Here is a 25602-nt window from a genome sequence, read left to right as displayed (position 1 = left end):
ACACTTAAATAAGATTGATAGTACATAAATGAACACATTTGAAAGGAAATCATGAATGTAGTAATGACATCTCGATGATTGAGACATGTCCACATTTCTTAGACAAATAATCTTCTTAGATTACTGTATATTGTGTATTGATTAGGAGGTTAATTTATATATTTATATATTTCCTCAAGCTATATAGTCAGTACGGACCAATATAAGCATGAATACTTGTAAAAATAAATCTAAATCCTACCATACGCTACACAGCTAACTCAAACTAAATCTAACACATAAAAAGCTTCAAAAGACATTTCTACAATTATATTATCTGCTGCCTACAGCCTATGTATAAACCAATAAAAAACAGCATCAAAAATCACCTATATATCATGACTAAATCTCAGCTAACCTTGCGTTCAACAACATTAACAAACAAACATTATTTTAAACTTGACCATTTTCGGTTTCTATTAAGATCCGTGTTGACTCCTAATGATTTAACAACGTGTGTGAAAACAGGGCTAATGAGGGTTCACCTGTCAATACAATTGATTTACACAATTAGTATATGGTGATTACTAATTAAATTCATTTCATCATCGTACATGTTTCGAAAAAATGATCATGTCTGTTCTTCAGCGGTAATAGAATAATGGCTATGAGACACACACACAGCGGTTTTTGCAGAGTCGGCAACACTTCCCAAAACACACGTGGCCGCGAACGAGCTGCAATGTGATTGCTGAGGTGACGGAATGTGGGCCCTGACAGATATTATTTATTGGAGGAAGAGGTCATAATTATTTTGTTACTGATTTAGTTAGCTTGGAGGAGAATAAATAATAAAAGCATCGACGAATGTTAGTCCATCCTTTGGTGAGTGATCGAGTAAAGAAGGTAAATTTTGGACCATATTCGAACATCAACAAGAGATGAAGAAAAGAGCTTTAATTTTACCCAAATGCCTATCGCTTATTTCGACAAGTTAATTTGCTAAAAACAAAAATAACAAAGATAAATATTTGTATAAGAACCAGTATATCCCAGAGGAGAAATTGATTATAACTCTAAGGTAAATATCAAACACACACTGGTATTTTGAACTGAATTTAGTTTTATTTATTTTTAATCAATAATCAAATTATATGAAAATATTTTAAGCTCCAATTCAGAAACTGCTGTGTATGATCAGTGGGATTGAACTCCGTGGGCGGAGGAACCACTGGAGTATTAAAACTGTTAGTTGCATGTCGGTAGTACGATGTGCAGAGTCAGCACAAACACCGCAAGATGGGTATCGCCCGCTATATATGGTTTCACTGATTTGAATGCTAAGTTGGGAGCACCGAATCTGCTGCCAACTCGGTGAAAACCGCTGTGTTTGTCATCGCCCCTTGATATTCAATACAGTTCAAGAATTGGTATTTTATACTCAATAAACTGCACTCTTGTTTTCACACTGTGACAAGATTTTAATATTTTTCCTCGAGAGTATATAAGATAGGTTTTAGACAGTGACGTGAAGCAGAATTGTTGTAGATTTTAATTTTGGATATTTTATGGCGAGGTCTTATGTATTGTGATTTTAAGCATCTCTTTGGAGATTTTGACTTTTTTTTTCTATTACCATTGAAGAAGAGAAATGATCATTTTTCTGGAAGTAAGTATGATGATAAAGATGAATTAGTGTAAATCAATTGTATTGACAGGTGAGCTCTTATTAGCCTTGTTTTCTCACAAGTTGTTAAATCAAATATTTTCGCAATACATAAATGAGAAACACAGCGCAAACTCTAAAAGTTCTTGTGCCATCTAACAAGGAACTGATGAACTTATTCAAACTTTTATTGGGAGTCGTCATGATGCCATATATCGTTACCCTGTCAGTCTTTGCAGCAGACATGGGTAACAATATATCGTTACCTTGAGAGTAAGAGGATTAAAATTTGATAGGGATTTCCTAAGCTCGGGGTGCCTAATACTGTTGGTGTTGCAAGAATTCACAAAAGAAAGTTGTATAGGAAAAAGTGAGAGCATGTTACAAGTAGGTGAAAGCTGATGGCTACACCACGCTCCCAAGTTGAAAGAGGTCCATGCTTAAGTGTTGCATAGTTACACACTTCTTACAACAGACAGGGATACAATAGATACAGTATATTTACCGTATTTATTCGATTATGAGCCAACACTGATTGTAAGCCGATCCCCCTGGAAGTCAGAAATGAAAAATTTAAAAATTGTATTTATTAATGAAACGCAGAAAGCGTTGAATAAATTTTACGCCATGTAATTATTTAGTCGGTCAGATGATTCATATTCACCATCATTTATTTCTTTGCCACTGTCATAGTACAAAGCATAGTCTTCTGTGCTGTCAAGCACATTCAAGATCGAACACGTTTTAAACTCAAGATAAACAATTTTTCGTGTGTTGTTTGGAGACCTGCATATACTCTTTATTGGAGACAATGGTAGAATTTCGAAAGCTCCAGTTAGTAGAATTGTTAGCAGAGTTTGTGCAGCGATAGTGTCCATGAGACGATTACTCAGCATTTCCTTCTGTAGAAGACCGTCAACAGATTCTGTGAGATATCTGTAAAATAGCCTATGCCTTTTTATGATGTTTTAGGTGCAATAGATAGTACCCTCGCAAGAATCCAATCAAGCGGGGGCAATAGAGCTACAAATACAGTTTAATATCTATTTAACTGCCACATTTTAGCATGGTTGTAAGTGGGGACAAGTTACAAAGGGATCGATCGAGCGAGTTGGCCGTGCTATTAGGGTCACCCAACTGTGAGCTTGCATTCAGGAGATAGAGGGTTTGAACCCCACTGTTGGCTGCCCCGACATGGATTTTCCGTGGTTTCTCATTTTCGCACCGGCACCCTTATTAAGGCCATGGCCGCTTCCTTCCCACTCCTAGTCCATCGTCGCCATAAGACCTATCTGTGTCAGTGCAATGTAAAAAAAAAATCCTGATAGATGATACTTTAAATGGGTCTCTTTTAACCCTATATTTTAATCCTGAAACAAGATATCAAAACTGTTGAAAATATAGCATACATTAGGACACAGAACAATGTGGAAAGGATGATTGAGGTTTGTAAAAGACAGTTTCCCGTTATTAGCTGGGGATTGCGATTCCAATGTTTAAACAACCCGTTGATGTTGACTTCAAGCACCATTCAAACTGCTGTATGCAAACAAAATTGGATCGGAAGCACACACAACCACTTCGTTTCACCACTGCCTTCTATACCCTATCTCAAATTACCTGGGAGATAAGAATAACAAGTCCGGCCACGTGCACGTTGCAGTACTAGTCGCGTAAAAATATCAGTCGATGAGATCGATAACTATTTCAAATAATATGTAACTAACATGTTATAAGAAAAATGCCACATTTATACAATCACCAGAATGAATCAAGATGATATTCAGTACAACTCTGAAGGTTAATGTACTCACCAATGTCGCCTGTGGAAGAAAGATAGGTTACTCAATTCCCTCCAAACGTTGTCGTCATCAGTCGGAGTCGTTTACATTTATCACTATCCGTTCAGTGGCACCGTCTACTAACTGGTCCATATCCCACATTCATTTTTCTTCCATCTCGATGACTTGTTTTACACACATTTCCCAACGTTGAGGGGTCACTAGTTCAATCTCTTTCAGCAGCAGTTTTCTTTCAGCAAGCCGCATGGCTCTTAACTCATTTGGCCCGAGCCACGGAACTGTTCCGTGCTTCGTCTTGGTGGTCCAAATGCCGGACCACGGAACTGTTGCGTTGTCTCACTTCACTATACAATTCAACTTTTCCTCAAGAGATGGTAGAGTGAGTTACACTTATATTTGTGTAGTGACTCTTTCTTTGCAATGTAATATGTTCTTTGCTAATATATATCGATAGTGTGTTTGGTAATATTAGTTTGAAGTGGGCTATCTCTAGACTTTGAGATTCGCTTGTAAACAAGATGGCTGCCAGTAAAGAACTGAAATTTACTGATATATAACCCCGTTCAGAAAGTAATGATTAGGAATGTCATTTTTTCCGTGAAATTAGTAGTAATATTGGTAATAGTATAAGCAATGCTCCTGAAGATCAAACAGATGTGGAAATCAAAGAGAAAGTGAAAGGAGAAGACTGTGTTACAGCTCAGCAGGCAGACTGATGCTGATTAAATAAAATGTTTTAAATCTATTCCTTGTTCTGCAGTTCGCGGTATGAAAGCCATTCGTTTTCATGTATATTATTTTAAATCTTTAATGTTCTTGTAGATAAATTTTTCATGATATGAAGTGACACAATATTTCCTCCAAAACAATCCCAGCCCCAATGCAGTTTCAATCCAACAAATATGCAGGGCTCAATGGGTTAACTTGGCTCCACACACTTTCAATTGGATTTAAAGAACAGTGGTACGGAGGTAACCTTAAAACTTGCCTTCCCGATTGCAGTGCGATACCATCTACTCGGTACGCACCACACGAGTCCTTAATATGCTGTGGGATAACCTTCAGAAATAGTGGCTACTAACCTTGTCACATTTTCAAAAGTACTACCAGGATTTGCGTCAGTAAACTTCTTAAAAACATTGAGAACACACTGTTTTTCTCCACTTCTCAATGCTTTTCCCTCCTTATTCTTTACATGAGAAGGGGCGCGCTCACCCATCTTCACCCCACACGGAACTTTAACAAAGGTTCTGTAAACGTAAATTAAAACGGTTAACTAAATCCTAAACAGCAAGGCAGAGAATGACTACCAACTTAATAATCATATGTTACTAAATATTAGCACAAAAGAAACTCGTAATGCTATGCAAAGTCACTAGTGTGCCAATAACACCTGGAACACAGTAGTGAACAGAAAGCACATGGCTTGTGTATTAGTGAACTGAACCGCTACTGAATACTGCAATGGCTGTTCCGCTGTTGACACATCGCCGCTCTCAAAAGGCACTTTAATGCACAAGTATCAATTATAAATTGAAACCAAACAGCTTTTTAAAAGTGAACAATGAAGATAAACGGATTTAGATGACGTACATAACTTTTACATGGCAATAACGTTAACTTAACACATGTAAAGTATTTTTAACGCCTTACCAAAAGATAGATAGTACCACCGCATTTACCACGTGTTTTTGGTGTTTCCTTTATCTCCAAGATTATTTTGAGATAGGGTATAGATTTGCATTTTTAGTAACTTTCACGAGAGTTGTAGTGCTATATAGCTATAATATTTCACAGGAAAAGTAATGAAGAAACACAAGAATATCGTAACACATTGTTAGTATGTATTTAAGAACAGTTGATGAAACCGGGCCTGAGTCTATATGATGGCAAAAACTTACTTATGGTGGCTTACAGCATTTTTTTTTTTCAAACTTTTTTCTATTGCATGAATAAAGAGTGTCCTCTACTCTCAGGCCATGTTCACTATACCGATTCTAAACCAAGGCGCATGTTTTGAACCAAGAAAAAAGTCTTGCTTACAATCGGGTAAATACGGTAATGACCTGGGGGGGAGGGTCCGACTCGGTGGCTGAATAGTCAGCATACTGGTCTTCTGTTCCATGGGGTTCGATTCGTGGCCGGGTCGGGATTTAACCTTCATTGGTTAATTCCAGTCGCTCGGGGGTTGGGTGTTTGTGCTGTCCCCAACATCCCTGCTACTCACACAACACTGTCCTTCACCACAATAACACTCAGTTACCTACACATAGCAGATGCCGCCCACCCTCATCGGAGGGTCTGCCTTACAAGGGCTGCACTTGGCTACAAATAGCCACATGAAATTATTATACCCGGGGGGTTCTACTCCTGATAATGCTGGGAAGCAAACAGAAAGCTTCTCAGGTGCAGCGAAAATATGGATTCAGAAGAACTGGATTGATGGGGAGATAACTTATCTAAGAAGACAGTTCTGTGTGATCCTTGTCTTTACTTCCTGTTACTCACTGTTTCCATTCTGTTTGTCTCGTTATGTGTTGCTGTCCTTATTCTATACTTTACACTTTGCGTAGTATACAAGCTACTATACTGGTTGTTGACTGTTTAGCTGTAATACCAACTGGTGGAGTTGTCACAGCAGAAGAAACAAAGGGCTCTCCATTTAACAGTAGTCATTAGTACAGTGTTACTGTTAATCATTTTCAGGGGCTAAGGATATTGTAGGCCTTCTACCAGTGTTATTTAGGAGGCTGTAATACGAGGGTTGTGAATAAAGTAGTGGCAATATTGATAGAACGCAATATTTAATGAACTAACAAGTACACTTGCATTACATTCCTTCAATAGTCACCTGAAAAGTCTGTTACCATTTGCTAAATGTCAGGAAGCTATTGGGGACCGTTGGCAAGGCATTCTCTGTTGATGACAGCGACGGAGCACCCTACTGCGCGGAGTACAGATGCCACGTCAGACCTCGGAGGGGTTCCTTCAACTTGAGAAACAGGTCGAAGTCACAAGAACTCGTGTCTAGTGATTACGGGGGGTGTTCCAAGATATCCTAATGCCACCGTTGCAATAAGAGCTTGACCTTGTTTGCGACATGACAACTTGCATTGTCATGCAAAACGATAGGACGATCGTCTCGCAATAAACATGGTTGTTTGCACCGCGTAGCCAGACGCAGATGTCATTCTAGAAATCGGCAATTGTAGTCACTGTTGATGGTTTGTCCCTCAGGCACAACATGCTTAAGAATAACACCCCCGTAGTCGTATGCAACAATCAGCATAAGCTTCACCCGACTGGGTTCCTGTTGAAACTTCTGTGGTCGTGGCGAACCTGGGTGATGCCATTAATATGATTGAGGCTTAAATTCTGGCTCATGCCCACGTCTCATCAGTGGCAGAAATGCATCTCTTTCATCAGCCAATGCATACCGGTGCCATTTCTGTACGTCGATGAGTTGAAGTGGAACTGAACAGGACGCAATCCTCATGTTAAAGAATTTCATCAGTCTGTGCCGCAGCGTTTGATGACTGATACCAACCTCTACGGATAATTCTCGCAGAGTCCATCAATGGTTTATGGAAACGAGCACTCGCAATGTCGATCTGATCTTGAGGAATGGACGGCCAACCTGTGCGGTGCAAGTCCACAGTCTCATTCTGACGTGCACGAAACGCTTTGACCCATCGAGCATCTGTCCTATACGGTAATGCATTCTTGCTACAGGCTTCACGTAATCCTGGATAACATTCTGATGCTTTTTTGCCACGGGCAACCTCGATTTTAATCCACGAATGCTGATTACCTTTCCAAAACATGCTTTTGAGCGGTGAAATAGACACTCTTCATTTGCAATGTCACATGGCAATAACACTCCCAACTAGATGCCCATCAGATGCACACTGCACACTGACAACAGCACCACCTGACCACTCCCATATCCTATGCCCAATATCCTGTGAGTGTCTGGACTACGTTGCCATTACTTTATTTACAGCCTCGTATTTCACGTGCTGTAACGATATTTATGATCTGACTCTTTGATTAGCCAGTTTGTGAGCTGTTGGTTCAAAAAAATATTTCACCACCAGAATTTGCCTGGCAGGGTTGAGGTATACAATTTCAAATCACTAAATTGCAGGCCGAAAAGCCTGGATTTAATTCCAAACCACAATGTCCATATGGAGTTAGGGCGTATAGCACTGTATGATGGTGATTCGTCCATCGCCTGGTGCTATTCGATAGGAATAGGTTATGTGCCAACACCGGGTTTCGCTCTTTCTCTATCTCATTATTCTTCATCATTTCACATCCGGACGTGCAGGTCACCCAAGGGAGTCAGATAGAAAATCCTGCACCAGGCTAGCCGAACATATCCTCGGACACTCCCTGTGCTAAAAAGCCACATACTAAATAAATAACATTATTATTATTATTATTATTATTATTATTATTATTATTATTATTATTATTATTATTATTATTATTATTATTATTATTATGTATACTTTTCCAGGTGAGAAATATCATACAGTTATGGAAAAAACTTATGTTGGTAATGGTTTGTCCTTCCAGAAACCGAATTAAACAAAAAGTGTTCAAAATAAAAAGTACCAAACTTAATCATTACTACACTCACCGGAACGAAAAACGTAGCACTTAAACTCCTTAAAAGCAATGAGATTTATTTTAAACTCCAGTCACTTTTGTGACATTAATCTACTATTTTATGATAATATATTGACAGTAAAAAAGAACAATTTCTTATCAACAATTTGATCGAATTAAGCCAGGGATATGGAAGTAACATGTATGGATTTACACTTCAAGCAAATTTTTGAGGAAGCTCTTAAAGCTATAAATGAACAAGGACAGTCTCCACATCAATCTCCGCTCCTCCATATCCACCTCTTCCCAGCGCTCAAGGAGCTTGCGTTTGCCTCCCAGCTTCATCAGAAGGGCGGGCGTCAACACTCGTTGAGGGGCCATCCTGACATATCTTCATTCTTGAGATAACAAGTAGAAGGGAATAGTGTCATCATTCCCTCCCTTGTCCGTGGTGATTAGTGGTCAGCCACTGGGTGATTGCCAAGTTCGTGTTTGCATCCGTAGGTAGGTAGGTTAGTACACGAGGTTTAGGCATGAAGTACGCTCAGCCGTGTTTCCATCCGTGTCGAAAGATGAATGCAGTGTCAGTAATGTTCCTTGTGTGTGATATCAAGCAGTGAGAGTGTTATAAGTGTTTGTTAAGTAATAATTTTGCTGTTCTTTTTCGTTCCGGGTTGTAGAACGGCATACAATAAAATACCCGGTGTTAGGCATTTTGTCAGCCCACCATAACAAAAGAATTTCATTACTTGAAGTGTCGATTCTTCTTCAGGGCAAAGGAAATCCAGACCGACTTTCAAGCTCGGAAAACAGCTCGCAAACTTCCAAAAGTAACGGACAGCAGCAGATGGTGAGTATTTTAATTTTAATTCAGTTCTGTGTGTAATCTCTTGCATATAACTTAAATTGTAAGTAAACAACCTCCTTTAAAAGTGTTCTCCAGCTTAACGACCAGTCTTAAGTACAAGTGTTTTCTCTGGGCTTTTACAACATTTGTACAATTGGTCAAACTGTTGCAATTGTTGGGATATTCTTAAAGGCTTGGGTGGGTTAATGTACCTTTCTGAAGTACCGGTAGATATTTGATTACTGTTTATATAAAGAAACTATACCATGTGACTGAGAAGTTGCTATAGTAGCCCCATTAAACAAAGGAAAGGGTGATAAACATAAAGCGGATGATTACAGGCCAGTCAGCTTGACGTGCATTACATGTAAGCTCTGGGAAAGCATTCTTTCTGATTATATTAGACATGTTTGCAGAATTACTCATTGGTTTGATAGAAGGCTGTTTGGGGTTAGGAAAGGTTATTTCTGTGAGGCTCAATGTGTAGGATTCCACTAAGATATAGCAGATATTTTAGATTCAGGAGGTCACGTGGCCTGTTTTGCTATTGACATATCCAAGGCCTTTGGCAAAAATTAAGGTTATTGGAATAGACAAAAATGTGACTGAATGGGTGGTTAAATTTCTAGGAACTAGAAGCCAGAGAATTGAGTAGGTGAAGCTATTATCTGATCCTGTAATGATTAAAAGGGGGTTTCTGCAAGGCAGTGTTATTGGAACTCTGTGTTTTCTTGTATATATGATATGAGTAAGGGACTGGAATCGCAGATGAGGCCTTTTGCATATGATGTTTTGGAGCAAGGATGCCCCTCAGAGAAGCAGAAGAGTGATATACTGAATGTACGATGTACCTATTGTGACTTACGCAGCAGAAACTTGGGTAATGAGGCAGAGAGCTGTGGTTAGGGTACAGGCAAGTGAAATAAAATTTCTAAGAAGCAGGATAGGGGTGACAAGCATGGATAAGATGAGAAATGAGGTGGTTAGAGATATAGTAAAAGAAGAGCCACTACTGAACAGGATAGAGGCATTTAGACGTAGATATTATGGACACATGAAGAGAATGACAGAGGAAAGGATATAAGAAATAAATAAACAAAATAAAAATTAAACTGATTATGTGATAACTTCGGCTGAAGATGGCCACTAAGTGGCTGAAAGTAGTCTAGAGACTGATGTAAGATCATTTACTTGATATATTGTATTGAAATATTTAATGGGCAACGTCAAATTTTGAAAAATGTACTGGAAAGTGAATCTAGAATGCAAAATAAAGCTTAAAGAGAAGCATTTCATTTACACGGAGATGTTCTTGTAATTTATCAATTTATTTCTTGTAATTGCATTTCAGTACGGACTAACATGAAATTTATAGCTTATAAGAAGGAAGGATACAGAGGAGGATGCATGAAATGGAGATAACAGGAAAACGACTAACAGGAAGACCAAGAGACAGGTGGATAAAAGAAATGAAAGAGTGTGTACAGAGAAGAGAGAACTGGGCAAGAGTGAAGAGGGAGAAGTTGTGGGAAGACAAGAGGAGATAGAGAGGCTTATGTTCCAAGCAGACATCATAATGAAAATGATTGCGAGTGACTGCTAAAAGACCTTAACAAAGTTGTGAGACGGACAGCAGACAATGGTATGATTGTCAGAGGGGGTAAAAAATCAGCTCATTTCACAAAGAAGCGAGGTCCTCTCAGTTTTGACTATTGTTGATGGCATGGCAGTAATTCAAGGCGATCACTTTATATGTACCTAGGTGTTAGTATATGGAAAGATCTTCATTGGGGTAATCACATAAACTGGATTGTAAATAAAGGTTACGCATTTCTTCGTATGTTTATGAGGGTATTTAGAGGTTTTAGTAAGGATGTAAAGGAGAGGGCATATAAGTCACTTATAAGACCCCAATTAGAGTATGGTATTACTTAGTGTATTGTGGGACCCTAAGAATGAATAGATACAAGAACTGGAAAAGATTCACAGGAAAACAGCACGATTTGTTCTGGGTGATTTCCGACAAAAGCATAGTGTTACGAAAATGTTGCAAACTTTGGCCTGGGAAGACTTTGGAAGTAAAGTGACGAGCAGCTGGACTAAGTGGAATGCTTCAATCTGTCAGTGAAGAGACTGTTTGGAATGACATCAGTAGATGAATAAGCTTTAGTGGAGTTTTTAAAAGGAGGAAAGATTGTAACATGGAGATAAAGTTGGAATTCAAGAAGACAAATTGGAGGAGGCATTAAGGATTGGAATAATTTATGAAGGGGAACGTTTGATAAATTTTCAAGTACCTTGAAATCATTTAAGAAAAGACTAGGTAAACAATTGTTAGGGGATCTGCCACCTGGGCGACAGCCCTAAATGCAGATCGGTAATGATTGATTGCGACGACAAATTCAGCTGATTAAGCAGATTTTTGGTTAACCTTGACACTAGTAATATCAAAATAGAACCTGTTCTCATAATATACAGTTCGTAGGAATGTAATCCTATTTTGAAGCAGAATAGATTGTTCTATTGTGTTTGAAAAATTTAAACCAGTCGTCATTCATAATTTCCATTTTCTAGTGTATTCTTTTTTCAGAAGCCTTCATTGAAAATCAGGGCTGATGGTCGTGCATTGGTGGAGCACTTTAACTCAATAGTGATGCCACTTGCCTGTTCTACTGGTTCTGGTCTTGATGTGAATAGAGTATTGTATATTTGAAGATGGCAGAGTGTGGGGATGTGGAGATTGTCCTTTTTTTTAAAATATGTTTTAATGTTTATATGTTTTCCCTCTTTATGTCGCTCCCTCTGTCCGTGCTGACCTGTCATTGTTTTTTCCTATTATGTGTTTTTTTTTTTTTTCATTGTACCAGTCTTTCTATGTATGATTTGATTTGCTTTTATTTGTTCCTTTCCGTAACCTACTTGTGCTGACCCACTGGGTTTCTTTCTTCTTTTTGCCCTGTGTTTCTATTGTTTTATTGTCTGTATCAATTTTAGTCTTTTCTGTTTTCCTTTGTTTATTTGCCTTTCCTCTCATCCTATACTTCCCATATCAAGAATAAAGATCTGTCGAGATGAGCGTTGATACCTTTTTTTCCTGATGAAGATTGGAAGCAAAAACAAGGTCCTCAGGGGCTGAAAAGAAATGGATGTACAGTGGCCTCAACATAGGAAGGTGTCAGCCTCACCTCGACGTTACTCTAATGGGACTTTCAGTTCCAATCTGTAGCTAGCTTCAGTCACTTTTTTTTTTTTTAGATCGCGCTGGAGGTCATTCACAGCGTGAAGATAGTTGTAGGCAGGTTCTGTAGATGGCAGGCAAATAGGCATGAAATGAGATATTTTAATAAGTAGAGGCTGTTTGACTCGAGGTGAAATATTTCAAAGTCTAACCTCAATCAGTGGGCACTTCTGACAAAGAATTAGTCACATAACATCAAGTATTATGGCGATAATATTGCTAGATTGCATTGAATCCAACTTTACCCAATTGATTAATTTTGTTTGATTTCGCTCATATTGATTTTAAGTTATAGTTACCTCGATGCTGTTGGTGTAGTTTGAATTCCAAGTGCTCATGTGCCTGTGCTGTAAATCCTTGTTCTTTGTGCTTGTTTGTTAGAAAAATATCTTCGGCACTCCTCCTGAAATCCTATATTTTCTGTTTGAACACACCTCAGAGGCTGGAAGATGAATGGTTCTTTTAATGTATTTGTATATATTTCCTGTCTCAGTGCAGTTAATTCTGTTATTTTTATTGCCATGTGGTACTTGGATACTGATTTGATACCCATTATCTTGCATATGCTGTGCTCTGCTGTCTTGCTTTTGAAGGGAAGTATTATTTGTCCTAACATCAGCTCTGTGTTTATGCGTCAATCATTCATTTTAAGGTAAAGCTACTTTGTGGTGAGAGGTTATGCTCTCAATAACATAGTATGCCATATGAACTAGGGGTATCAGATCATTATTTACAACATAATAAGTAATTGAAAATAAAAATATACGAATTATAAGGTATTGGGAATGGAAATAGTAGGTGATGAGCGTAGGAGTAGGACGAGGGATGGGGATGGGATAGGATAGGAGGGGGAGGGGAGGGAGGGAGGAACTGTGGTGAGCATAACCGGATGTGCGTCACTATGGAGGAAGATACTTCTCTGCGCTGTCTGTTGATAATAATAGTAAGGTATTGCACGCAATGTACATTGTGGTGATATCTTTGTTTGCGGACGGAAACTACAAGGGCCATCTCGCTTGGCATTGAAATTTATTATTGAGTTTCATCTCTATCCTGTCGTATCCTCTTTGGTCAGGCTCGTGCATGTGTAGGCATCGTCCTTCCACCACCGTGATCTATTCTGACATTGAGCCATGTACAGGCTCCTAAGTAAATGAACAAGTCAGTGGAAATTATGTTGAAATTTTAATAAAATTTAAAGTATAGGTTTGACACATTTTAGTAGATCATTGACGTGTCTTATTTTCCTTTCATATTTTTTTCCTGCGTAAAACTACTGTTCTTTTTAGATCGTTACCAATAGTTTCCTACCTTTGGGCTAACATGATAGAAAGTGGTGACAAATTTCACTCTTATTTGATAACCCGTTAGGAGGTGCGTGGATACCTTCTAGCCATGGCAAAATGAATTATTAATCGTTTTTGGTCGAGCAGGTATTTTGTCTTCTGCCCCTTGCTACTTTCATAATGGACTCTCGCAAACAGTCATTATTGCTTCATATTCTATTGTATCCACATTATTCAAACTGGTGACATGTTTGTGTTGATGCTAGTTTTGGGTAATTTCTAACCAGCGCGTGTGCTAATGTAAGTTAAACCCTTAAATGGACGTGACGTCTTTAGACGTTTTTACGCTTGGCTTCCACGGTGGGTATGGCGGCATAAGTCGATCATAATGTTTTTTCGCGCATTTCTTTTAGGGGTGACGGAATACAATGTCGCCATGGAGTCTACCAAATAGGCTGATATGTTTTCCATGATATCACGTTATGTATTGTTTTTTTATAGTTGTCACAGCCACCTAAAATGTATTTTATTTAGTGTTTTGCACGATGCTCCCATTCAGCTGTTTATGTCGAGGAGCATGGCTTCCAAACGTAAAGTAGTTCAGCTTGATTGTGCGGGTATTTTGACAGTTGTGTAAGTGGAGGGTGATGATGAGGGGCATTTTCCATATCAGGTGATGACGAGTGGATGTATACTGAAAGTGAATGTGAAGTGACTCCAGACAAACCAAGTGACGAGGAATGTGACAGCTGCCTCAGTTCATTGCGAATAGTGTCCTAAGATCAAGATTTCCTTTTACAGGGGTAAATACGATAAAAATAATTTTTAGCGATGTACCTAGTGTCAAAGAATACTTCATAGAGTTCGTAGATAACCTTTTAATATATTGAATAGGTGGAAAACAAAGTTTTATTCTTCTCCTTTTAAGTTGCTTTACGTCACGCCAACGTAGAGAGGTCTTATGGCGACGATGGGACAGGAAAGGGCTATGAGTGGGAAGGAAGCGGCCATGGCCTTAATTAAGGTACATCCACAGCATTTACCTGGTGTGAAAATGGGAATCCATGGAAAACCATCTTCGGGGCTGCCGACAGTGGGGTTCAAACCCACTGTCACCCGAATACTGGATACTGGCGCACTTAAGCGACCGCAGCTATCGAGCTCAGTTTTTTTTTCTTTTCTGACCCCAATGGTATTAAGTTTGCAAATCCTAGGGAGTCTTTAATTTTCACGCCCTTCATGGCGTATGTCTTTCTTCGGTCGATATCTTCAGTTTTTGAAGTGTTGGGCCCCTTCCACTTTTCCCCCTCTGATTAGTGTTAATAGAGGATGGTTGCCTAGTTGTATTTCCTCTTAAAATGATAATCACCACCACCACCACCACCACCACCACCACCACCACCGTAGTGTATTGTGGTGGAGCTGAGGATGGGGGGAAAAAAGAAAAAATGTAGTTTAGACGTTATTAGTCTGGTACTATAGTGTAATTCACTTACAGTAAAGAGGGAAGTCTCAGAAACCAGTGAATAGAAAATTAAAACTTTGTTTGGAGAGAGAGAGAGAGCTGGACTCCATAGTCAGAGAACACAGGTGATATAAGCGAGCCACGTAACACTAAAATTCAGATGGTTCAACTTCAATAATGCATATGTACAGTATGCAACATTATACAGATACCATTTGAATGAGGCCAGAGGACAAAAACATTGAAACACAAAGACCTCCAGCTCAAGACTGTTTTAACGATCAACATTTCACAGTTTTTTAACTTTCATCATGCTTTTTAAAGAACTTTTTAACTAACATTTCATTTTGTGTGTTTCCTATGTTTTTAATTCATTATACATGTCTTACTGAGGATGACCTAATGCCTGGTCGAAACATGTCTATTTATGGTGAAGTTTCATCTTAATTGGACGTAAAATATATAGTATTGACTAGGAGGATTAAAATAGTTTTGTGCAATTTTGTAAGAAGTTCAACCGTCAATACGGATTTAACATGAGAATCATAGTATGTAATATTCTAAAATGATACAATGGGATCATCTAATTACATGCAGGAACCCCTACTTTGGAATGATACATCAAGAAACATCCAATATGGTGCAAGTTAATGTTAAATTTCTTGTTCTTAAAGTCAGTCCGAATTGCTCAACCTAACGGGGCTATTTTCTTGGTAATGCAGAGAACGCGGGACTTCACCCTGAACCCCCCAATTTAATTCATTTTTGGGATCTGTCGGATGAAGATATTTGGATAGCAAATCATACTGCCCCTTGGATATACAAATTATAAACTATTTTTCACTGAATGGGATTGGAAGATAAAGTGACATTAGTTGGAATATTATGTAATTACGTAGAGGCCCATAGTCGAATCGGAATTAACTGGAGGATTAAAACATAATTACTTTTTGTCTAAGTATGCCTGATATTTTAACAGGGGTGGTATCTGAACGAAACATTTCCTCTCCTGTGCAATGTACCTTATTTCAATTTCCCTCAGGTTCATCTTCTGCCCCAACTGCTTCCCACACCATTTTTATTATTATACTACAACTTCAAACTCGCTACCATTTGCATTTGTCAGCATATTAATCTAATTTGTAACAAATATCTTCTTCACTCAACTGGTTATCCGCAGCCATGTTGCTGCAATGTGTTCACATTCAGTCAGCTGTCTGTTCTGTCTAAGCAAACATATTAAAAACCACTATTACAGTTGTATTTTGAGTCCACCCTCTCAATACACCTTATAATGATAGAAAATTATTAATTTAACATACAGTACATCTATCATTATAAGGTGTATTGACAAGGTGGACTCAAAATAAAACTATAGTAGTTTCTTTAATAGATTCAGACAAGTTAATGCAGGATCAAATAAAACACCTTTTATGGTTAAGTTTATCAACAGTTAAAAAACCACTTTATCTTAGCATTCCGGGCATGTCAGTTGTCTCTAGGAAGTGTAGGGAATTCACTGGTTCCAAGAAGTTATATGTTTAGCAGACAGATGACAGAGGAAGTCGGTTTGAAAGTCGAGTACGCACTACTACACAACCTGTGGGAGACAATGTGCGACTCCAGTACGCTTTACTGCGTAACCTGCGGGGAAGAGTTAAAATTTTACAAGCCAGAACAAAATGAAGTTGGCCGGGCTGAGTGGCTCAGAAGGTTGAAGCGCTGGCCTGCTGACCACAACTTGGGAGATTCAATCCTGGCTCAGTCCGGTGGTATTTGAAGGTGCTCAGATACGTCAGCCTCGTGTTGGTAGATTTACTGGCACGTAAAAGAACTCCTGCAGGACAAAATTCCGGCACCTTGGCGTCTCCAAAAACCGTAAAAAATTTAGTTAGTGGGACGTAAAACAAATAGCATTATTATTTAAATGAAGTTAGGCCTGCAGGAATCTATACCATGCACGTAGGTCGACAGCACGCGAAGGAAAGGAGGTCTATATGATTTATGGAGGTCGGCGTCAAGGGGTTAAGGTAGTGGTGGGGCCCTCTTTTGCCCTAACACTTCCTCTCAGCGGACACCTTCCTACTTTGAGGCCACTGTTGAAGAACAGGGATTGACGAGGTGAGCGCCAGTCTATTTGAAGACAGCATTGTATAAAGATGTGGAGATCGTTTTTTCGTGTTTACTTCCTATGTCTTACTCTTCGCACACTGTGTGTTTTGTTCCTGTTATGTGTTCCTTTCACATTCAAACCTTAGTGTAACCACAAATAATAATGTGCTCACATTCAGGCTTAAAACTGTGGAACTAAAGGTCTAATCCACATGGTTGAGGTACTGTTTAATTGAAAATATGGCACTCGGTCGGCCTTGATTAAATACGCAGGGTTGGAGTGGCACAATAACAACTAAACTTATCTCGTAGTGGTCCACCTTTTCAATACTGTATTAAGCAATGTTTACATTACATTTTTAGTCTAGAAACTAGTTTCGCCTTGGTTGGCCATCATCAGCCATAATACAAAACTGTAAAAACACTTCTAATGACTAAAACAAAATGAGGCACACAACAGTAGGTCTCGCAACACATGCCGTAATGAAAGGTTAACTTAATGGACATCGCATACAATTGTGAATATCTACCAGCTGTAATCCAAGAGCATTTAAACATATCTTTGTGTGCCTTCCTCCACTCAACCATTGACAACTTCCAGTAGAGAAGCATCATTGAAACATTTTAACATGATACAACACATCTAAGGATTTTAGATCTCACTGAGAGCCTATTTTAATTTTATCTTATAATTTACGTGCTGTGCACCTAGTTCATTCCAGATGCTTTTAATACCTTTTAATGTAATTTGTGTATGTTTGTACATTTGTTTTAGTCATTAGACGTACAGTTGTGTATTATGGCTGATGATGGCCAGCCAAGACCAAAACTAGTTCTAGATTAAAAATGTAACTTTACAAAGCAAAAAATTAAATATATCCTCCTAATTCAATACAAAACATATTCCATCATGAGATGGAGCAATAAAATTCAAACATGTTTCAGCTCGTTTGAGCCATCTTCAGTGAAATAAGGGGGAGTTAAAGTAATCTACATAATATAAGCTAAAGATGTGCTAAACACATAATGAAAGAACAAATGAAAAACAAAAAAGACAGATGGAAATAAAAACAATACCAATATACAATATTTACATCACTAGATGGAGCAATAAATAACTCGCTGAGACAAATTCAGTGAACAAAGGGTTAATATAAAACAACTAAAACCAAAAAATGTGCTAAACCTAAGAAAAGAACAGAAAATGCAATAAAAGATGCCTGATGGAAATGAAACAATAAGTGCTAATAGTGAGGTTGCGAACCTCTTAGACTGAAAATTTTAGTTGGATAACATTTCAAAAACAGGACATAATCACTGTGTTGAAAATTCAGGCTGACAGTCTGTCTTTGTAGAAACACCATCCCACGAATGGCTAGGAGGGGAGCGAAAAAAACTTGAGAAACCAAGTTTGAGAAGAGACAACGTGCCAGGTGAAATGTACGTGATAAGTGATGGGAATAGACACTGATGAATTTAAAATCTTTTAGAATAGCAGCAATCTCAATTTCTTCTCAATTTAGCGGTCCCTTTTTTTTTTTTTTTTTTGAAGAAAATAATTCCAATGTTGGCTAGGTGTGTTTGCCTTATTTTAAATGGTCAGGAGGGCAGCAACAAAATTGAGAAGCTGTGTTAGACGAGTAACAGGTGCATAGTGGAAATCATCAATGAAGTAATGGAAAAAATCAGGTTGTGTGAAAAATTTGGAATTGATTTTGTTTATAATTAATGACTCTAAAACCAAAAGACATTTGAAGGTGGGTAACGTGTTTGAAGATAAGAGCATTTGACGCCTTACATTAGCACAGAGTGCTCATGCTGGGCATTTCGTCGCACGGACACACAGCATATAAATAGATGGGCAGGCAACAGCAACTTTGTAGTTACGTCACAGGTGTGAAGTCAGTGAACAGTGAATGTTTATTTGAGTATTAAGGGAATAGTGTTATTTTTTTAAATTTCCAATGGGCAGAATTCCAGGTCATTTTCAATATAATTTACTTTGTAAGAAATTAGTTATTTCTGTCTGGTTTTTGTATAGGCTGTATTGACCAGATGCAATAAAGAGTTTACTGGTACATCAAAATGTACTTTATGCAATGAATTACAGTTTTCACTATTATATTTTAAGAGGGGGTTTGCTTTAGAAATATTCCTAATATAATAATGAGTAAAGTGGGTAAGCTGTGGCTTGCCGTTGCTCGAGTTCAAATGATCTGATATTCATCAACAATCCAATCATGCTTACTGGGAATAATGTCAGATTATTTATTTGAAGACGTGTATCTACTTGTTAATGCATTTACAGTGTTGTACTTGGATTGTAAACATCCTGTTTTCACTAGTGATGAAACTCACTTGCTATTTAGAGACTAGCAGTTATCAATGGATGTCTGATGATAATCTTTTGAATACACTTTTCAGAAACACAATGAACTGGAAAGGTCACATAGCAATTACAACACTGCAAAATCAAGCACTAAACTTGTTGATGTATGTAAATATATTACGTTTCACTGAATGATGAGAATTTTGCCTTTCTTACTGGAAATTCTGTCATTCACATCCAAGAAATTGTAAATCGTAGTTAGCATGCTTCATTGTAACACGGAACTTGTAATGTGTCAGTTTTCTTTCAGTGTGTAAGTACAGAAAAATATAACCATGTCTATTAATATTGAGCACAGTATAAATCAAATCCAAATATTTTTTAAAAGTTATTTTTTCTTGCGATTATAGTGTTAAAGAATACTGTACTCCGTGAACATTTTGTGGAATGGTTCGAGGAGAGTTTCGTAGTCACAATCGAACATCACTCCTGTGTTGTACAGAATATGCTCGCTCTCTCACTCGACTGTGATGTACGCTGCCTGCATTTCAAACGAGCAAGCCTGTCCGCGCTGGGTTAGTCTCGGCGGGTGCCCAGCGGAGCAACTTTACATTAGCATAACAAAATGTTCTAAATCCCAAAAGAAAATCATGGCAAGGGAGGGGCCTAAAATTTGAACTTGGATTAATTTTTTTGCCTGAAAAATTGGCAGCTTTCTAAATATCTGTTTTGATTCCTTTTGCAGAATACCTTTGAAAAGCTTGCTTTGTGCATAAGATGATGGTACCAAAATGCTTGCCATACAACCTTTAGGGAGAAAGTCACGCTGGGGTTGAAAATATTAAGTTTTTTTAAATTTACTTCATATTGACTTCTGAATTAAATTCCAACCCATAATGTGTGCTTCATTCAATAGAGAATCTTATACTCAACACAGTGTTACCATTATGATGAACTTAAAACAATAGGGCAAAAGTTACATTGTGTAGGAAGTCTTGAATAATACCTAACGTTTTGAATCATTAATAGAATGGTATCATTGGACTTCTTCGAAGTACTCTCTAAATATTGTATCAAGGATAGGATTGAGCTATGCCATCAAAACCATTCTTATAATTCAACTTCACTAATTACAGCTGCAAGTTATCATATGACTTCCATAAGCACATGCCGTCTGGCACGGAATGATACGGTTCATGCATGCTTGGGCTAGCCACGTCTCTAGATTACCAGCCAGATAAGTTAGTTTGTAATAAATAACATCTGTAACTTAAGCCACTTGTGAATAAAACTGTATTGTATTGACTGTCTGATCTGTACAATATTGAACAGGTGGATGTTTATTTAATTACAATTTCCCTTTGGAAATTCTTTATTCATAAAAAATAAAAATAAAATCTGATCTGTCTCTCACTTCACCCAAAATGAAACTTGCATTGTACGGAAACCAAGCAGGACACTTCCTCACACATCCACAACAGTATATTTACAAGATTATTTAAAATATGGCAATTTTCTCTGATAATTGGCTGCATATTCATTACTCACATTGCGATGTATTTTGTTGTTCTAGGTTAACGATCACAGCACTACTCTGGGCTCACCTGGAGAGCTGTTATCACGGCGCTGTGTTGCTCTGCTCAAGACAGCCCTCAAACCTGACGTGTGGCCCTACGCCGGTGATCTGAAACTGAACTGGCTGGACAAAGTGTTCACTACTGCTGATGCTACGTCACCAAATTTTGGGAACATTTGTACTGCTCTAGAACTTCTCACATACCTTCTTGGAATCATGAAGAAAGAGCAAATACTAACAAGTATGAAACCATTGCAGAGAGGCCTTGCAGTCTGCATAACAAGCTCTAATTCTAAAGTAAGTGGTCTAATAAACAGTTACCTTTTTAAGTTTAGAATGTGTATTTACTAGTGTAAAATTATTAGTATTTACTTTAAATACTTCTAACAATTCAATTCATGATGAATTTTGAACTGCAAAAATTTCATAGGGAATTTTTCCCAAATGAAACTGGAATTTCTCCGCTCTTCTTCTTATTTATTCTTCTTCTTTCTCCTCCTCCAAATAGACCTGCTTGAGACATCACTTGTTCAATGAATAATGTGTTTATTATTATTATTATTATTATTATTATTATTATTATTATTATTATTATTATTATTATTATGCTGTGTTGCAGGTTATTCGTCTAGTTCATGCCCTTATGACCCGTCTCATGGCCACTTTTCCCACAGAGTCTACAACTGCTAGTGTCGCCTCCAAGTATGAGGAATTGGAGACCTTATATTCCAGCTTAGGAAAGGTAATTTTTCATATTTTACTGGAAAGCATATTTACATTTCAGAGATTCCTCAAGTTTCTTTTAAAACTTTGTTCTTTCTCATTTCATAGGTTACTTTATATAATACTCTCTATAGATATATCTGAGCAACAACAATAATAAGATAATAAACCAGCATTTGTGGTATAATCTTTTTCAGTGGAAAGATCGGAAAATTCTTTGATTTATCAAATTTTTACCCTTGATATCGAAGAATTGAAGGGGTCGGGGCGAAAGAGTGATAAGAAACATTTTATTAATTTTAAGGGAGAGCAGTTAGAAAGTTTGTTCAAATCGAGAAATCGTACCATTCACTGGAATGATGTATTATTAGCTTTGAAAGGTTCAGTAATATTCATTGTATGTGATTTGCAGGCATAGTTTCTTTTTGGCTGCTATTTGTTGGGACAAAAGTCAATACTTTTAATACCATGTCACAGAATACTGTGGCTTGGCACTTTATTGCCGCAATGGGAGTGACACTTACCTTAGGAATATTATTTTATGATAATGAAACAATGTAATATTTCAACTGTTTTAATCGGAAATGAAAACTAGCGCCAATCTTCAGTTAAAATAACATTTCCACCAATAATATTTAAGTTGGTAGCAGTGGAAATCGGGGTGGAACTGGCAACTTAAAAGAAACTTAAATAAATCAACATAAATCTGTCATGGAAAACGGTCTGTTTGTATCTTTTCACTATGATGTTCTTTTCAAAATATGGAATTTAGAAACTTATTACTGCACATGCATAACATTAAAACTGACAGATCAGCTGCTCCTTTCCTACATTTCTTCAACATCATTAGTGTCTTCAGAGTCAGTAATCAAGCTGAGATAAAACTGGTGATGGACAGGTGGGACATAGTCCAGGAGTTTCAACACATCTTGCAGTTTGTTTTTCTTTACTTTTTGCACAGTAGTGTACTTTTGTTTCATGCTCAACGTTGTGGTGTTGCCTCTTTTTTGCACGTTACAGTCTTCAAAATCATATTCACTCTCATTTTAGTTTGATAAACCATGGATTACTTGCTTCAAATTTGAAACAAATTACGTCTGGGAATTTAAATTCCATGCCACTTACACATGTTTTTTTAACTGGTGTTCACGAGTCCAACTTTTAGTGCCGCTAGGTCCTAAAAGTCATCTTGTTTCATGTCTGTTAGATTGAACTTCTTCTTTCTTCCACATTCTTGAATGATATGTTTCCAGTTGGCAGGGTCGTACACATGCGGTTGATTTCGTTGGTACTTCTCAGTTTTGGCAAAGTCTCTATCTGATGGCAAGAATGTGTGGCCAGATGTTAAAAACCAGTGTTCGATCTCATTAAATCGTTTAGTATGAATTAAATAAGAGCAGAGTGCCGTTATATTCCAGTATTTATTCTGGCCCCCGCAGTTATCAGAAAAAATCACAAGCTTTTTAGCATCAACGGCGTTTGTTCTCAGATATTTCAAAATTGCGCTACCTATTTCGTCACTAGGGGCTGCTTGGCGAAGGCGGTAAAGGTGTGCTCGGTTCCCCCGGAAGGACGTGGGTTCGAATCCCCATCAGGAGGTCTTAAAATTTAAGAAATTAGATTTCCACTTCCAGATGTGCACATGGCCTTGAGGTTCACTCAGCCTACACCATAAATGAGTACCAGGTTGATTCCTTGAGGCAAAGGTGGCCAGGCGTAGAGCTAACCAGTCTACCTCATCAAGTGCTGAGGTTACAGATAGTGTAAGCCTTTACCTTCCACCCCCCCAAGGACCTTCTTGGCCTGTACGGAGATGAGTTTGCTTTTTATTTCATCACTGCCTCTTCGTGAAATACTCTTATCCCACTAAAACATGCACCCTGTCTTTAACTCAGTCATGAATTCCCACACTGTATGTCCACAATTTCCATAGATAAAATGCTTATGAACAGGTGAGTTTAGGTCTTGGTAAGGTCTGCTGTAAATCGACAGATATTACATGAACTGAAGAATTTTCTTGTGCTAATTCAGAGTATTCAGCCATCTTTGCTCTCAGTGCATATGCAGACCGTAGATGAAATTCTTTCTCAATTTTGGAAGATTTTTCCCCTTCTTTGGTACCATGATCTATTTTCACTTGTAGGGAGTTGCACGTCTTACAGCTATCTGAGGGAGGGAGTTTGAAGCCAATATTGTACTCTTCACTGAAAATTCATCTGTATTTATCCTGTGACACAGCTGGGGCATTTTCTTCAGCAGAAGATTTCAAGTATAAGTTATGTATGTGTTTAATGTTCACATTACTTCCTACGTACATTCTACTGGGGTTTTGCATTCGACTGTAATGTGATTGATACTTCGGAAACCTCGTAATGTTCTGGTGAACTAGTGCTACAGCTTCATGTGAAGCACGATTAGGCCTGTTGTTATGTTTTCCTCTTTCATCTGCTGGAGGTGTGTTTGCCTTAGACTTTATTCTTTTTGTTTAATCTTCCTGGGTGGTTCTGCAGACCATGAATACTCATGAACGACTTCTTGCAGTTTCGCTGGGTTATACCATCGGTTTTCACTCAATAAACAAAGGTATTTTATTTGTAGCTTGCCTCTCCTTCAGGTGTCCTGTATCTCTGTTTTACAGGAATAGCTTCGATGCATCCAGATAAATAAGCATTTTGCTTATCAAATCAGCGAGAACCCAAAACCCATTAAATATTGACAACATCTGTTGTTCTTCAAGTTCAAAACATATCAGGGGACAGCGACACAGCTCTCCAACTTTTGCTCCTGGAACAACTTTCCGGTCTTACGCGCTACATATTCTCTTCCTTCGTTTAGCCTCTTCTTATTCATCTGTATCTTCTTAATACGTCTCTTTCCGATCCTAGAATTCAGAACTTTCTCAGGCGAATGTAACGGTGACCTTGAATGATCCAGGATATCCTAAACCGTGCAAAACACCAAGTCTTACTTAATACGAGAACTAGCCATGTTGTATCCTCTGTTATGTAACTCATAACGATTACTTTAACAAGAGTGCTGCAAAATTATGCACTAGCTTTTCTGTTAACTCATATAAACCTCTGGTCACAAGTGACAATGTAACATTTCTTGAGAAAAATGATGACTGACAGCAACAGATTTAAAATTGGAACAATATAGTGCCAAGCCACACAATGCATATTTGCGAATGTTGGTCAACAAAGGCCTTAAACTAACCAGAGTAAACTTTGAACTGAAAGAGCCACTTGCTATAGATTCAAGTGTGTGTTATAAGGGTTCCTATAACATAACCTAATGACTTAATAAGTTACATAATCCCAGCATCAATGGCAGAAACTTTTGTTATAGTCAAAATAATGCCAAGCAACACTTACCTCACCTCCACTTTCAGAGGAAATTTCACATGCTATGTGAGGAAGATAGTCAGGGTCTACATCAGGATCACTGGGATATTCTTCAGGATCACTGATAACACAAGCTTCCTCCTAAAATCCATGGTAATCTGGGTCTCCTGGTTGCTTGACACTGTTTTACTCCGAATGTTTCTAAGAACTGTTGGGGGCAACAAGATGGAAGTCACATGCAGTGCCACCTGAATGTGTTTCTATGCAAGTTTCCAGTATTTACTTATAGCTCATCATAATCGTCAACAGATGGCACCGACAGCTCAGTTTTGCCAAAATGTTGCTTGGCACTCTTTTGCCCCGACCCCTTCAGTTGTGCTAAAAGAGAAATATTTTGTGTCAGTGTTCCAGTTCTCATCAGGCTCTGGTTGCATATACCAATATTTTTTAGTAAGCTTGTTTAAATGAGGTAAATCATGAAAATAAATCTTTGATTCACTGTAGCAGAATATTTTTTTTCTTCAGCTTTGACAGGTATATTCTACAAATTAGATAACAGTAGATTTTAATGGGCACAGTATTTCCATGAGCATTGGTAGAAAGGCAAAAACCTGTTCATGA

General features: G+C 38.0%; 1 protein-coding gene across 1 annotated transcript in view; it reads left to right on the top strand.

Annotated features, from left to right (window-relative positions):
• The window catches only part of Nipped-A (Transcription-associated protein Nipped-A), a 347371-nt gene that overhangs the window by 152627 nt on the left and 169142 nt on the right, over nt 1–25602 (top strand). Inside the window, exons 37-39 of the mRNA XM_067157840.2 lie at nt 8834–8911; nt 20912–21211; nt 21534–21656. Coding sequence (XP_067013941.2) covers nt 8834–8911; nt 20912–21211; nt 21534–21656 — 501 coding nt within the window. The remainder of the gene's footprint in view (nt 1–8833; nt 8912–20911; nt 21212–21533; nt 21657–25602) is intronic.

The sequence above is a fragment of the Anabrus simplex genome, chromosome 14 (assembly GCF_040414725.1).
Source record: "Anabrus simplex isolate iqAnaSimp1 chromosome 14, ASM4041472v1, whole genome shotgun sequence".
NCBI lineage: Eukaryota > Metazoa > Arthropoda > Insecta > Orthoptera > Tettigoniidae > Anabrus > Anabrus simplex.
The sequence above is the reverse complement of the archived record's forward strand: the minus strand, read 5'-3'. Positions and strand labels throughout refer to the sequence as shown.